This window comes from Malus domestica, chromosome 06 (assembly GCF_042453785.1).
Source record: "Malus domestica chromosome 06, GDT2T_hap1".
Taxonomy (NCBI): domain Eukaryota; kingdom Viridiplantae; phylum Streptophyta; class Magnoliopsida; order Rosales; family Rosaceae; genus Malus; species Malus domestica.
The window spans coordinates 31,497,690-31,512,899 of record NC_091666.1 but is presented as its reverse complement, the minus strand read 5'-3'; the positions used below and the strand labels follow the sequence as shown (position 1 = coordinate 31,512,899).

General features: G+C 41.3%; 1 protein-coding gene and 1 long non-coding RNA gene across 2 annotated transcripts; one reads left to right on the top strand and one right to left on the bottom strand.

Moving 5' to 3' along the window:
• Positions 1–1,118: 1,118 nt before the first annotated feature.
• Positions 1,119–2,061, top strand: LOC103420337 (pectinesterase 1). The gene has a single exon (XM_008358395.4). It carries the CDS (start codon positions 1,220–1,222, stop codon positions 1,931–1,933), a length of 714 nt encoding a protein of 237 aa, XP_008356617.3. The 5' UTR covers positions 1,119–1,219; the 3' UTR covers positions 1,934–2,061.
• Positions 2,062–4,098: 2,037 nt separating this feature from the next.
• LOC103420339 (uncharacterized) lies at positions 4,099–4,809 on the bottom strand. Its single transcript, XR_011582256.1, has 2 exons — positions 4,583–4,809; positions 4,099–4,464 (listed from the first exon to the last, which is right to left on the bottom strand). It is a non-coding gene; the product is annotated as an uncharacterized lncRNA (long non-coding RNA).
• Positions 4,810–15,210: the final 10,401 nt, after the last annotated feature.

The following is a 15,210-nucleotide window of genomic DNA, read 5'->3' as shown; positions in this document are numbered from 1 at the left end:
GGATGAAGATTGAATGACATTAGGTTTTCTCCCAGAACTACTAGGATTCACTTCTCAGTTGCAATTCTACGTTGCCTTGCAAATAATGTTTTTTTTCCAAACTCGATTTTTTGGGTCACTATTTCGAGATGTTCTGTATTTGTATTTGACTAGTTTTGAAGGATTCAATTTTTCATTATTCAACAACTAGCTCTTCTTCCTAGTTGTTAGTTGTTTATGTATCTCTTTGCCCATCGAATATATTTACCGTTAGTTACGCGATTCTATCTATTACATTATTATTTTTTTATTTGTAAATAGAGAAATGTCAAGGAGACTGTTTCAAAAGTACGACTCTTCATAGACTTTCTATGAACGCCAAATCTCAAACAACATTATAAAACATTATGAAAAAAAAAAAAGCGTACCATTTCTCTTGTCAATATTAAACAATCTTCATTTTCGAGACTAGTTGATTCAGCCAACAACGATTTGTTGAGAGGTTCTTTCTGCATACTCATGTTTGTTTGGCCCTTGAATTTTTTTTTTAATGTAATTCAATTGATGGGTCAGAAATACACAATAGTGTCCAAGAGAAAAAAAAATGTACGAAAATCACTTTCTTATTCATTAATTATCAAATGTCGGGGGCAATAATAATAACAATCTTATTTTGAAGAGAAAATTTTCAATGTGCATATAACATTGGTGGTTGATAAAAAAAAATTCAAGCCTTCAACCAATTGTGTTATGACACTTGACGTGTTGGATCGTCTCCGCAACACACTAAAAAAAACTCTCCATTTTGAGGGCATATTATAAGCCGGCATCAACCACGTGGCAGATCATATTATAAACTTAATTAGATTATTTAATAATTCAATCAAAAATTAAATCTATTTCAAAAGTAAAAAATTATTAAAAATTAAATCTATTTCAAAAGTACGATTCTAAAATTAGACCTATTTCAAAATTTTCATTAATAATATCATGGGGTGTGATATCTACCCACCTATTTTTACTTCTCTCACACATTTTTAATTTTCGGTCATCGGATTGAATGAATTGAAGAAGATCAAAAAACAAAAATTAACAGAGTGTATGAGAACTAAAAATAGCTGTGTGGATAGCACATCCCTAATATCATTAGCTCAAACTGTACTCAATCTCAATAGTCATCGGCCCATTAAACTCTCCTTCTCCAAAACTTCATCCAAAACCCCAAAACCAGAGCAGAGAAATGGAATCCATCAACCACCTCAAAGGCTATGGCAAAGTCAACCCAGAAACCCTTGCAAACCCAGAACCCCCTAAACCCCAAAAGCGCATCTCCTCCGCCGTCGCCATCTCCGCCGTCATCTGCCTGACACTAGTGATCACCCTCGCGATCGCCGCCCTCATCCACGAGTCCACCACCGAGTCACCCGACGAGTCCCAACCCCAATCCCTCTCCAACTCGGCCGAGTCAACCATCAAAACCGTCTGCAACGTGACGCGCTACCCCGACTCGTGCTTCAGATCCATATCCACCCTCAACCGCTCTCCAAACCCCGACCCAGAAGCCATTTTCAAGCTCTCCCTTGAAATCTCCGCCGCCGAGCTCTCCCGCCTCTTGGCGTTGTTCAAGACCGTGAACTCCGATCCGGCGACTCAGGACTGCGTTTCTCAGCTGGAGGAAGCGATAAGCCGGGTCAACGACTCGGCGTCGGCGATGAGGGTGGACCCGGGAGAGAAGGCGTTGACTGGAGACAAAGTGAAGGACATACAGACGTGGATAAGCAGCGCCGTGACGGATCAGGAGACGTGCTTGGATGGGTTGGAGGAGATGGGATCGACTGCTGTGGAGGCGGTGAAGAGCGAGATGAACAAGTCAAAGGAGTACAGCAGCAACAGTTTGGCAATTGTGGCCAACTTCAAGGGCATTCTTGACAAGTTCAATATTCCCCTCCACTAATTATATTTTAATTAATTGTATAAAGAAAAAAAGAAAAAGGAACATGAGTTTAACTTTTTTTTTTGGGTTTTGAGTGTTTTAAGTATAATTTTCTTCTTAAATTATATAAATGGTGTTGTTTTGTTGTATGATTTTGTGTTTTTAATTTAGTGATTTGTTTGCACTTGCAAGTTCTGAATGAACAAAATGTGAATAACCACGTACTAGTACTATTCACTTTACCCTTTCTTTTGTTCTTATCATTAAAACTCAAAGTTTTCAAACCATTTTCATTAGTTTTCCTATATAATTAATATCAAGATCCCTGTGCGGAGCAAAGGAAGGGAATTCTCAGTTGGTGATTGATGTTGTGACGGATAGATGTACACTTTTAGGTAGACTTGTAAACGGGTCGGGTTTATTGAGTTTGGATCGGATTTAATCTAACCCGTTAAGTTAACGGGTCACCTGAACCTGACCCGTTAAGCTAATAGGTCACCCGTTTTCCCGTTAACAATTATTTTTTTTTTTTTTTGCATAAAGTTTATTTTTTGTTATTAAGACTTTACTAAAATTACTAAAATATCATCAACTAACGGGTCTAATGGGTTGACCCAAAGTGACCCGTTACATAACGGGTTGTTAACGGGTTCACCCGTTAATGACCCGACCTGTTAAGCATCCACCTAAATACAAATATTAACGAGTTGGGTCGGATCAGATTAACGGATTGGGTCCAAAATGTCAGGCCTACTTTTAGGAAGACGAACCAATGTCATTTATAGCTCGGTCATTTTTTCAAGAGTGTGCACTTTTAGGATTATATAATCGCTTTGATGATAAGAATGCGTTACTAATTGACGGATAGATATACATTTAAAAAAAAAACAAACCGATGTCATTTAAGTTGCATTTTTAGGATTATACAGTCGTTTTTTGTTGATAAGAATGCGTAACTAATTGACAGTGTTCGACTCCTTGTGATAAGGGATTCTCTTGTTATTGTTTTGTACACAGTTTATTTTCTAGAGAAAAATCACAATTTTCAATAACTATTTTTTAAGAAGTGACATATCAAATTGTGATTTGCCCTCACTTCCATAAATTGCTCCTTAGAGCAACTTTTCCATAAATTGCTCCTTAGAGCAACTCTACCCTCGGAGCCTTTCCTCCTGGCAATTCACTATTCAATCCACCTAGTGAACAGTAACTGTCCTTAATCAATTGCCATTTGCAACTCTACCCTTCGAACCCTTCCCTGGCAATTGGTAATAAAATATTAATATTTTTTTTCTCACCCAATCCATAAAATATTATTATTTTATTTCTCTCTCTCTCTCTCTCTTCACCGTGGCTCCTCTTCTTCTTCACCTTCTTCACCCTCGCATTCACCCTCACCTCATCAGCACCACCATCCCCTAAACCCTCCCGGCCTCCTCCCTCACCCACACCTTCGTACTCCCCATCCTACCCGCCATCCTGGACGCACCTTCGTACTCCCCATCCCACCCGCCTCACCGCCCTCATGGACGTACCTGTAGAACCTGATAGAAAAAAAATATTAAAAAAGGTGTCTGACGTGAGCTGACGTCAGATCCACCTAAGGCGCTCGGGCTGGCACGAATCCACCGACCTGGCGCTCGGGCCTGCTCGGGCTCCCTCGCCAGCCAACGCTGGACTTCCTCCCACCGGCCCTCGGGCCCTTTCCTGGAGCCTGTCCCCTGAACAACCACCAACGGTGGACTTGCTCTTATGCATGAAAAGTGAGGGGCTTCTCAGTTCTCTTTTTAACCAAGTTATTTTTTAAGGAAATATAAACAAATAAAACTTATTAGAAATTTTAAAATCTAAAAAATCGAACTCAAGAAGACTATGACGTCAAAAAAAGAACACTAAATTACACTGTATATACGGCTTATTGCTGCCTTAGTGTTCCTACTATTGTATTTTAATTTAAAAATTCACAACTTTTGTTCCAAATTATGCAGTTATACCATTTCAACTTTTGTTCCAGATTTTACCATTTCAACTGTATACTCCCCTGAATGAAACAGGTTCAGATCCATATTAGCAGACAACAACCTGGGGGTGGTTGCTTTCGTTTTTTTTCTTTATCTTGCTTTGCTTTCAATCCTAATCGTTCAATGATTGATTGTGACGCTATATTTTGTAAATCGAAGACATTGTTTCTGGTCTATATATTGCAGCAAAATTATTATAATATGTAGTTTGGAGCTAGATCAATGACTAGCTACCATTTTAACAACACAGAAGAGATCAGAGTAGGGTACACTGAAGATTAAAAAACATATTTATATAGATAGATAAAGATATATATATATATAATCCTCAAATATATTTATCTATATCTCTCACTGATTGGATAACCAACCAAATTAATGTCGTAAAAGCGTTCTAATAAGTTCTTCATCAACATCAGTGATGCCTGCTGAATCCAGGAGTTCAGATAGTCTTTTGCTCAGATCTTCCACCTCCCTATGCAGCCTCTTTATGTAACTGCAAGTTTCTTCCAAAATGCTCGATGCTGATACCTGCGTGAAATTTGAAACCGTCAGAGTGTCATTTGTGATAAAACCCTAAACATAGAACACTAGCGATAGGTCATTTTAGCTAGAAATTGCATGCATGATTATTTCCCTAAGCCTATACCGGTGCGTTGCGCAAATGATGAAGCTGAGGAAGGAGCGGTTGTAGCTTTAAGACGAGCTCCTTAATCTCATCATCTGAGGATTTAGAAGCTCTTGATGATGATGATGATGATCTGCTTGACATTGCTGGTTGAAGAAGCACTCTTGCTTCTTTTTTTTTTCTTTTCTTTTTTTTTCTGCTTATAGCTTTTAGCTTCTTCGCACTATCAAATGTTTGGGGGGAAGTTTTAAGTACGAGGCCAAAGCTTCTTAAAAAGAGAGTGGGAAAGTGGGTGGAGACACAAATCTTTTTAGTTAGAATAAGACACCAACGATGTTGATATGTTCTCGAGGCCCCATTGTACTTACTTCGTGGTTGAAATTCAAGTTTACCCGACATAGTATTTTTACTTGAATAAAACCCAATGACTAGTGTCACATCTCGTCCCGGGCCTCCACCATATCTCAGGCTCGACTCTGCCGTATCACGATATTGTCTGCTTTGAGCCCCGATCACGCCCTCACGGTTTTGTTTCTGAGAACTAACACGAGAACTTCCCAATGAGTCACCCATCATGGGATTGCTCTCACGTGAACTCGCTTAACTTCGGAGTTTCGATGGAATCCGAAGCCAGTGAGTTCCCAAAAGGTCTCATGCTAAGTAGAGATGAGATGTTACAATACACCCCCCTTAGGGGCCCGACATCCTCGTCGGCACACTTCCGGCCAGAGATTGGCTTTGATACCAAATTGTCACATCCTGGCCCGGGTCCCTACCACATCTCGGGCTCGACTTCATCGTAGCACGATATTGTCTGCTTTAGGCCCCGGCCACGCCCTCATGGTTTTGTTTTTGGGAACTCACATGAGAACTTCCCAATGGGTCACCCATCATAGAATTGCTCTCGTGTGAACTCGCTTAACTTCGAAGTTCCGATGGAATCTAAAGCCAGTGAATTCCCAAAAGGCCTCGTGTTAGGTAGAGATGAGAATATATATATATATATATATATATATAATAAGGCTTAGATGATCCACTCCCTGAGCGATGTGGGATGTTACAACTAGGCTCCACATTAGCAAATTCATTAATTTTGTTTGACCTTACACATTTTGTTTTTTTCAGATGACAAAAATACCCCTAATTACAATTTTAATGTATACATTTAATTCTATGCATATTTGAAGGGAGGGATTAATGAAAAAAAATTCACTAATTTTTAAATTCATTGCATATTAATATATCATAACAAATTATATGTTAATGCTTATGGAAAAAAAATAAATAAATAAACATTAATGTTATACTTGCCTTAAGATTTCGTAATTGTTTTCCAAATTTGCATAAAATTAGACAATTTTAATTTAATCTTGTCATTTTCTTACTAAATGAAAACTGAAAGGGAACTACGGAGTAATGTACATAAATATATAGATAAATTATTTGGACATATGTGTTAGTAATAAAATAATCTCAGTTATGTAATAATACATGCAAAATAATTTACCTACAAAATAAAAGAATGTTATTTGATTGAAAATTAATTTATCTACATTTTATATGTAATAATGCATGTAAAATAACTTACTTACAAAATAAAGGAATGTAAGTTGATTAAAACAATAATATATCTACTACTTTTTGTTTATGAATTTTAATTTACCTATTTTTTTTTGTACAAACATAATGTACCTACAATATATAATTCCTACTAAAACTAATATAAATGTGCCCAGTATATGTAATAATGCATTAAAAAAATTTACCTACAAAATAAAGGAATGTAATTTGATTGAAAAAAAATATATATATCTACTACTTTTTGTTTATGAATTTCAATTTTCCTTTTTTTTTAGAAACATAATATACCTACAATATTGTTTAATTCTTATAAATAAATAATGTACTTATAATTTACCTATTGTTTAATTCTTATAAAAATTAATTTACTTATATTTTACATATACATATAGATAAATTATTTTTAACACGCATATATAATAACAAATAAAAAATGGCTAATGTATGTAATAATCTGTGTAAAATAATTTATCTACAAAATAAAAGAATATTAATTGATTTTTTTTTTATCAAACAATATCATTTGATGCAAAATAATTGATTGTACAAAGGATTCTTTTTTTTTTTGTCATACGAAACATGTGCCTATAATTGTTTATGAATATGGGTAAATATATATATATATATATGTTAATAATTGTAAACACGGAAAATTCCTGAAACGAATGAGACAAGAACACGTGTACAAAATAATATTTGTATTAATGATTTAGGGGTTACAATCTCTTCTACGAATTTGGCCTCTGATTCTATCTTTGAAATGCGTAGATGTAGTGTTGCTGATCCAGGGGCCGTCGAGGCTTGATCTTGGACGAACAGTTGATGAGTGATGAACACCTTCTTCAAGGGCCGTCGGGGCTTGATCTTGAATGAGTGGAAGTTCTCCAAGGGGGGCGTTAGGGCTTGATCTTGAAGGAGGATTTCACGAAGAACGAAGAGGGCTTTCTTGATCCTTCGGGATTTGCTTGAGAGCTTCAGAGTTTCGAGGCTTCAAGGCTTTGGTGTGGTGTGAATTCTCTTCCAATTTGGGAGTAGAGAAAGTGTATGCCAAAATCCTCTCTTGATTCTTTGATGGAGGAGCCTATTTATAGACTTTGGGAATGAACCACCACCATCCATTTATTTTGGTGGATGTTGTAGGTGAATTTGGGTGGAGGTTGTAGGTGAATTTGGATGGATTGTTGTAGGTGAATTTGGGTGGAGGTTGTAGGTGAATTTGGATGGATTGTTGTAGGTGAATTTGGGTGTATGTTGTAGGTGAATTTGGGTTGAGGTTGTAGGTGAATTTGGATGGATTGTTGTAGGTGAATTTGGGTGTATGTTGTAGGTGAATTTGGATGGAGGTTGTAGGTGGATTTGGATGGATTGTTGTAGGTGAATTTGGATGGATTGTTGTAGGTGAATTTGGGTGTATGTTGTAGGTGAATTTGGGTGGAGGTTGTAGGTGAATTTGGATGGATTGTTGTAGGTGAATTTGATGGATTGTTGTAGTTTTAATGCAATGGTCAACATTTATTTCACTAAAATTTCAATGTTTACAAATGTAATTTTAATGCGATGGCTAACATTTATTTTAACGAAATTTCAATGTCTACAAATGCCCCCACTTCAAGGCGCATAGTATACATGTGCTTGTCACGCGTAGAAGATGCGTTTTGAAGTCCCTTAATGTAGATGTCGATCCAAGGGCCGTTGAGGCTTGATCTTGAACTGGTCTGGGAGTTTCTTCAAGTGCCGTTAAGGCTTGTTCTTGAATTTTGTTTGAAATTTCTTCAAGGGCCGTTGAGGCTTGATCTTGGATGAAATTGCACCACAAGGAGCTTCACGTAGTAGACGATCCTTGGCTTTGATAATGGATGAATCAGCACGTATTTTGTTGTGCTTGTTGACTTTCCACAGCTTTGATCTTGAACTAGGCTGGAGGAGTTTTCTGGTTTCCTCCAAAGGACTTTCCTCAGACTTAATCTTGAATTGGATTTGACTCAAGGGTGGTGGACACTTTGATCTTGAGTCAGGGTCGTTGAGGCTTGATTTCGAACTTAAACATGACCATGAGCAGTTTCAGGACATGCATGCTTTGAAAGATCAAGGAAGTTCGCAGCATTTTCATATGAACCCTGAGCAGTTTGGTCAACAGTATGATCTTCAAGATCGATGGGCTCTTCTTCCAGTTGGTGACTTGATCTTTAAGGATTACCGAGACTTTGCTCTTTGGTGACAGTGCCAGCGAAAGGTCGTTAAAGCTTCTCGAGCCTTTTGGGTTGGAGCAACGGTGTCTAGCTTGGATCTTTACTTGAACTCCTCCGTCTGGATTATGTGGTCATGCAGGGAAGGGCTTCGTGCTTCATGATTTGTTCCAGCTTGTTGTGTTGCATTCTTCTCTGCTTATTTCTTTTGCATGGCTGAAGCGATGTGCAACCTTTTGCCTTTAAATGGTTCCTCGGAGCACCACCTCTCAGCGACTCACTCATGCTTGGCAGCTTCAGTGCAAAGAGCCGATGTCAACAGATCCACACTCTTGAAGCATTTGCTGAGGGAATTCGAGACATACTAGCAGTTGAAGATGAGCACTCGAGAGCAACGCTAGGTAAGTAACCAGGCAAAGGTTCCGGGCAATCAGTTCCTGGTCGGACATTTAATTTCAGGTTCCGACTGATTGCTTCCTTTCCCCTTGTTCCGCAGGCAAGAGCAAGGGCAGATGAGAAGACGGGGGAAGAGCATGATATGAGATACCTTTGCTTTCGACCCCAGTGATATGAGATACTTTTGCTTTTGAAGAAGTAGCGGACGATCAGCATATGCATTCGTCGCGCCTGTCTCCATATGCTTCGATGCATCATCTTCATCTGCATCATCTTCACCTGCATCATCTGTTTTCCAGGCAGACGTGGTAGACGAAGAGGAAGCAGAAGATGTTGACGATGCGTATTCGAGAGCACGGCTAGGTGAGCAATCAGGAAAGGTTCCAAGCAGTCGGTTCCTTACCAGGAGCTTGAGTGGAGGTTCCGACATATTGCTTTCTTTATCCTTGTCTTCGTAGTGAAGAGGGAGGACAAAGAAAAGGATAGGGAGAAAGCATGCTATGAGATACTCTTGCTCTCAACCCCAGTGATATGAGATACCTTTACTCTGGTGTGGCTTGGTTGAAGAGGCGCTTCCAGGGAGGAAGAAAACTGAATTTTGGTTGCAGATGCCCTTGGCGAGGAAGAAAGGTCAGGCTGGATGCGTTTTCAGGGAGGAAGAAAACTGAGTTTTGGGTTGCAAATGTCTTCGGCAAGGAAGAAAGGTCAGGTTGGATGTGTTTTCAGGGAGGAAGAAAACTGAGTTTTGGTTGCAGATGCCTTCGGCAAGGAAGACGAGTCAAGCTAGATGTGTCTTGCTATAGGATGGAGGTCGAATTATATGGTGAGCTCTCAACATCAAGTGGTAGGGTGAGCGTGGCCTTGTCACCCACGCTTGTCGGCAGAAGTGCGGTAGTTGGCGTAATGGACCTCACACGTTTTCAACTTTATCAGTGATATCTGACAAAGTTGCACGTGATAGCCGAAAGCTGAGATTGTGTCTGAGAAGTGTCGACGGACTTTACGCAGAAAAATCCGGGTTTTGAAATTCGGGGAGTGGTGTTTCTTCGATTTACGAACGAATGGTTGTGCTGCCTCTCCTTTTAAAGAGGTGTCAATTGTATTCAACACGCACAATTTGAAGATTGCCTGTCCGTGAAAAATCACCTCTGCTACTCTTTACTGCATCCAACCTTTTTCTTTTAGTATTTTTTTTGAAAATGACTTCCCCTTTTAACATTTGCTTAGATTTGAGTCTTAGCAGCGACACAGGTGCACCGCGTCAGGGTGATGTATGGCGCCCTTCTTTTTTTTCTTCTAATGGCCCTCTTACAGTTGAAGACTCTGTGATGAGGGATGCAACAACGGCTACGGTTGTAGCTAGAAACCTCCTCACTCCTAAAGATAATAGGATACTTTCACGACGGTCCGATGAGTTAGCTGTTCAAGAGTCTCAGGCTCTCAGTGTCCAGTGTGCGAACTCTGTTTCCAACATGGGCCAACGCTTACTTGCTCGAACTCGCCAGGTTGAATCATTGACAACTGAGGTGGCAGCTCTTAGCCAAGAGATTAGGCAGCTCAAGCGTGAGAATAGAGAGTTGCATGTGCTTGCAAATAATTATTCGACGAGCATGAAGAGGAAGCTTGATCAGCTGACGGACTCCGAAGGTCGAATTCAAAGTGACCATCGGAAGTTTGTGGATGTATTCCAGAGGCACTTTTTGCCTTCGTCATCTGGAGTTCGACCAAGTATTGAGGCTCTGAATAAGCTATCTTCAGTGCCTCCCTCCTTTAGGGTTCCACCGAGTATCAAGGCTCCAAGTACTGAGGCTTCACACAAGTGACATTCGTGAAGGCTTTTTTTTTTTTTTTTTTTTTTTTTTTTTTTTTGTAATTTCTCGGAGATATTAATGGACATGTCTTATTTTATTCAGTATGGTGTGTTGAAACGCAAATAAAACGCATATCTGACTAAGATGCATTACTTCCCTATGCACCCACCTCCTTTTAGATGGTGACTAGTGCACCCATTTCTTTTTAGATGGTGACTAGAAGCATCATTTTGTCATCACCACCCATTTCCTTTTCCATTATTGACTTGCGAATAGTAATACACACTCGTGAGTGGCTTGACGATAGCACAGTTGGTTTTTTTGGTGGCATTCCTCACTGCATTGCGTTCTTCTCGCATGCGGACCATCTTTTCACTTGCACAATCACCTTATCACAATCTTCATTGCATGCGGATTGCTTTTTACACAGTCATTGCATCGCATGCGGATCACTGTTTGCACAGTCACTGCACTACATGCAGACCGGTTTTATTTGCAGCCTGTTGAGACCAATATATATATACACACGCATTCATACACACATGCATACATACATAGGGCATTGCGTAGTCTTTACATAGACACTGCACCAGCTTACTGCCCTGAATCTTAACTGCACCGTCCTGTTTCTTTGCTGCGACGTGCTCTTCTCGTCTGCCGTGTGGTGAGCTCGGTGTTGGATAAAAAGTGGTGCAGCTTCTTCAACCCCATCGCCCTGCAGTCGGTCACGTCGATGTTCATCGTGTTCATCCGAAGTCTTCACTGCGGCAAAGGAAAAGCTCACCATTATCAAAATTAGGGCAGCAACAACAAACTTCATTATCCTGCAAGCTTCAGGGAGAGTTGCAAAGAGCATGAGGACGGAAGGATGAAGGACTGCAGCATGGTTGCTACAACCGCTTGGGCTTCCGTTTATCGTCCTCGATGGCGCTGCAAATGTTTCCACCAATGGAGAAGATGAATGAGGGCGCTGCCTTCACTCTGTGAGGTATGTTTTATTGCTGAGGACGGTTTGCCGCATATATAAATATATATATATATTTTATTTTTATATAGTGCTCTGTCAGGCTGAGGTTGCTAAACCGGCGAAGAACCTAGGAAGGCGTCAAAAGTCTGCTCTGCTTGACTCGGTCAGAGAAAGTGAATGCGAGTGTAGGTTCGAATGACAAGGCCGAGTTGCTTTCCCCGTCTTCAACCGCTGCAGCTTCATTCTTGTTGCTACAGGTTCGTCTTTGCTGTGGCTTGGAGAGAGAGACGTCGCTGCATAGGAGAGAGAGACGTCGCTGCATAGGAGAGAGAGAGAAACACCACATCTGGATTCAGATTTTGTGCATCTGCGGGTCTTCCTTTCGTTTGTGGGTGATTGTGCAACTTTTATGAGAGGAAGAAGAAGAGTCAATGGAAAAGAAGGTGTTTGCAGACGAGGTCGCGCGGCTGACTTGGAGGTCCACTTGCTTCGGGTGTGCGCACCATGTGTTGCAGGTGGGGTTTTGCTGTGCAATGCCTTTTGGTCACAGTTTTCCCTTGGTGGTGACGTTGGCGTAGTGCTCACCTTTGTAATATGGCTTTGTAACCAAATCATTTCTTTAAAGAAATAAAATATTCATATCTTGAATTTGCTATTTATTCTTCAAAGTGTTTGTGTTTTTGTTGGTGATGTGACTGTACTTGAAGTTTTGAAGTTTCAAGTTGCCTACGTACCCCCGGTTGATGAGGGATCAAGTCATAACGTAGTTCAAATGGTGATGATTTTTTTTTTTTTTTTTTTTTTTTTTTTTTTTTATAGTGATTTTGATGATGATTTTGCCGTACACAGTTTATGCTCTTGCGGGCCAGGAGCCTTGTGCCGTAGCCTTTTAGGGGTAGTAACGCTTCAAGAATCTGCCATTGATGGGACCGACCTTCAAGCCGTCTTCTGCCATGATCAAGTAGGCGCCGTTTGTGTAGACCTCTTGTATTACGTACGGTCCATCCCACTTTGATGTGAACTTGCTTTTTGTCTTGTGAGTCGTGATGATAGGCCTTCGTAATGCAAGGACGAGATCTCCGGTTTGGAAAGACCTTGGGCGGACCTTCTTGTTGAATGCCTTGGATAGCCGTGCTTGGTAGCATTCCAAGTGTTGTTGAGCTTCGAGCCTTCTTTCGTCGAGTGATTCCAACTCTTGAAGGCGCAACTTTGCATTCTCTTCATCAGTCAAGCCTTCTTGTATAGCCATCCTAAGTGAGGGGATTTGACTTTCTAGCGGTAAAACAGCTTCTACGCCATATACGAGAGAATAAGGGGTAGCTTGGGTAGGAGTCCTATGCGTTGTCCTATATGCCCAAAGTGCTTCGCTTATTCTTTCGTGCCAGTCTCTCTTTGTTCGGCCGATCACCTTCTTTAAGAGGTTGCACAATGTTTTGTTGAATGCTTCTGCGAGACCGTTGGCCGGAGCATGATACATGGAAGACTTGTGCTGCTTGAACTTGTATTTCTCACAGAGTTCGTCTACAAGTCGGTTGGAGAACTGTTTTCCATTGTCAGTGATAATGTACCGAGGCACACCATACCTGTGGATGATATGCTCTTTGATGAAGCGGACAACAGTTTCCTTTTTTACTTCCCTTAGGGGTATGGCTTCAGCCCACTTGGAGAAATAATCTGTTGCAGCTAGGATGTAAGCTTCTCCTGCAGACGACTTTGGAGTAATTGGTCCCACGACGTCCAATCCCCATGCATCGAATGGCCATGAAGCAGCTGTAGGGTGTAATGGTTCAGGTGGTTGATGTATGAAGTTGGCGTGGAATTGGCAGGCTTGGCACCTTTTGGCATGTTCCAGGCAATCCTTCACCATACTTGGCCAGTAGTAACCCATTCTCTTGAGCTGGAAATGTAGCTTTGGTCCAGATTGATGCGCCCCGCACACGCCTGAGTGTGCTTCTTCCATGGCTTGATTGGCTTCTTCCTCACCTAGGCATCTCAGAAGTACTCCTTCGAAAGAGCGCCGGTAGAGTGTTTCTTTGTAGTAGAGGAAGCGAGGTGCTCGTCGACGTATTTCAGAGCGGTGTCTCAGATCATTTGGAAGTTTTCCATACTCCAAGTAGTCAATCAATGGTTGTCTCCATTCTTCAACATCGACTGGAAGTACCGAGATGACATTTGTATCATCTAGTATCATTTCGGTGGCGAGGGGGATAACCCATCTTTGGCAAATTGGCACATCTGCAGCTTCGTCTTCCCCTAGTGTCATACTCGAGGCTAGGTTGGCGAGAGCGTCTGCCATTTGATTTTCTTTTCTCGGCACGTGTTCTAGTGTTACGGCCTCGAACTTTTGTAGCAGCTGAGTTGCCAATCGGAAGTACGGAACGAGATCATCTTTCCTCACCTCATATTCAGTCAAGAGTTGACTAATTATGAGCTTAGAGTCGCCATATACCTCAAGGGTTGTGATTTCCATGTTGATCGCCATTTGAAGCCCGATGATTAGTGCCTGGTACTCAGCGACGTTGTTGGAGCACAATTCGCTTAGTTGGAATGAGTAAGGTAGTATTTGCCTTTGCGGTGACATGAATACTACTCCTGCCCCCGCTCCGTCTGCTCGTGCGGATCCGTCGAAAAACATCGTCCATCTCGGAAATATGTCAATGTAGAATACCTCCTCGTCAGGCAAGTCGTCTGAGATTTTCCAATCGGCTGGGATTGGATGATCGGCAAGGAAGTCTGCTAATGCTTGTCCCTTGACGGCTTTAGCTGGGACGCAAATGATCTCGTATTGATTGAGAATCAACGCCCATTTAGCTAGTCGCCCTGTCAAGACTGGCTTGGACATGACATATTTAACCGGGTCAGCTTTAGCAACCAAGTGGATGGTGTAAGCATGCATGTAATGTCTGAGCTTCTGGATGGCAAACACTAAGGCAAGGCACATTTTCTCTATTGGGGAGTAGTTCAACTCGGCGCCGGTGAGCGTTCGACTCAGGTAGTAAAGCGCTCCTTCTTTCTGGAATTCGTTTTCCTGGGCCAAGAGTGCTCCCACTGAACTTTCCTGAGCGGCGATGTATAATATGAGTGGTTTCCCGGGCACAGGCGCCCCCAGGACAGGTGGACTTGATAAATATTTTTTTATGCTTTCAAAAGCATTGTGGCACGCTTCGTCCCATATGAATGGAACATCCTTTTTCATGAGTCGACTAAACGGTTGACAACGCCCTGCAAGGTTGGAGATGAAGCGTCTGATGAAGGCTAGTCGTCCTTGTAGACTTTTCAGCTCGTGCAGGTTTCTTGGCTCGGGCATGTTTTGGATGGCCTTGATTTTTGATTGGTCCACTTCAATGCCACGGTGCTTGACAATGAAGCCGAGGAACTTTCCAGAGGTGACGCCAAACGCACACTTCAACGGGTTCATCTTGAGGTTGTACTTTCGCAGCCTTTTGAACACTACTCGCAAATCCTTCAAGTGATCTGATCTTTTCTTTGTTTTGACCACCACGTCGTCTACATAACATTCTACGTTTTTGTGTAGCATGTCATTGAAGATTTTCTGCATTGCTCGCTGATATGTGGCTCCAGCGTTCTTTAGACCAAACGGCATGACCTTGTAGCAGTAGATACCTTTTGGAGTGCGGAATGCTGTTAGTTCCTCATCTTCGAGAGCCATACGAATTTGATTGTATCCAGAAGAGCCGTCCATAAATG

Coding starts and splice junctions, on each gene's coding strand:
- LOC103420337 (XM_008358395.4), top strand. CDS start 1,220: ATGGAATCCATCAACCACCTCAAAGGCTATGGCAAAGTCAACCCAGAA.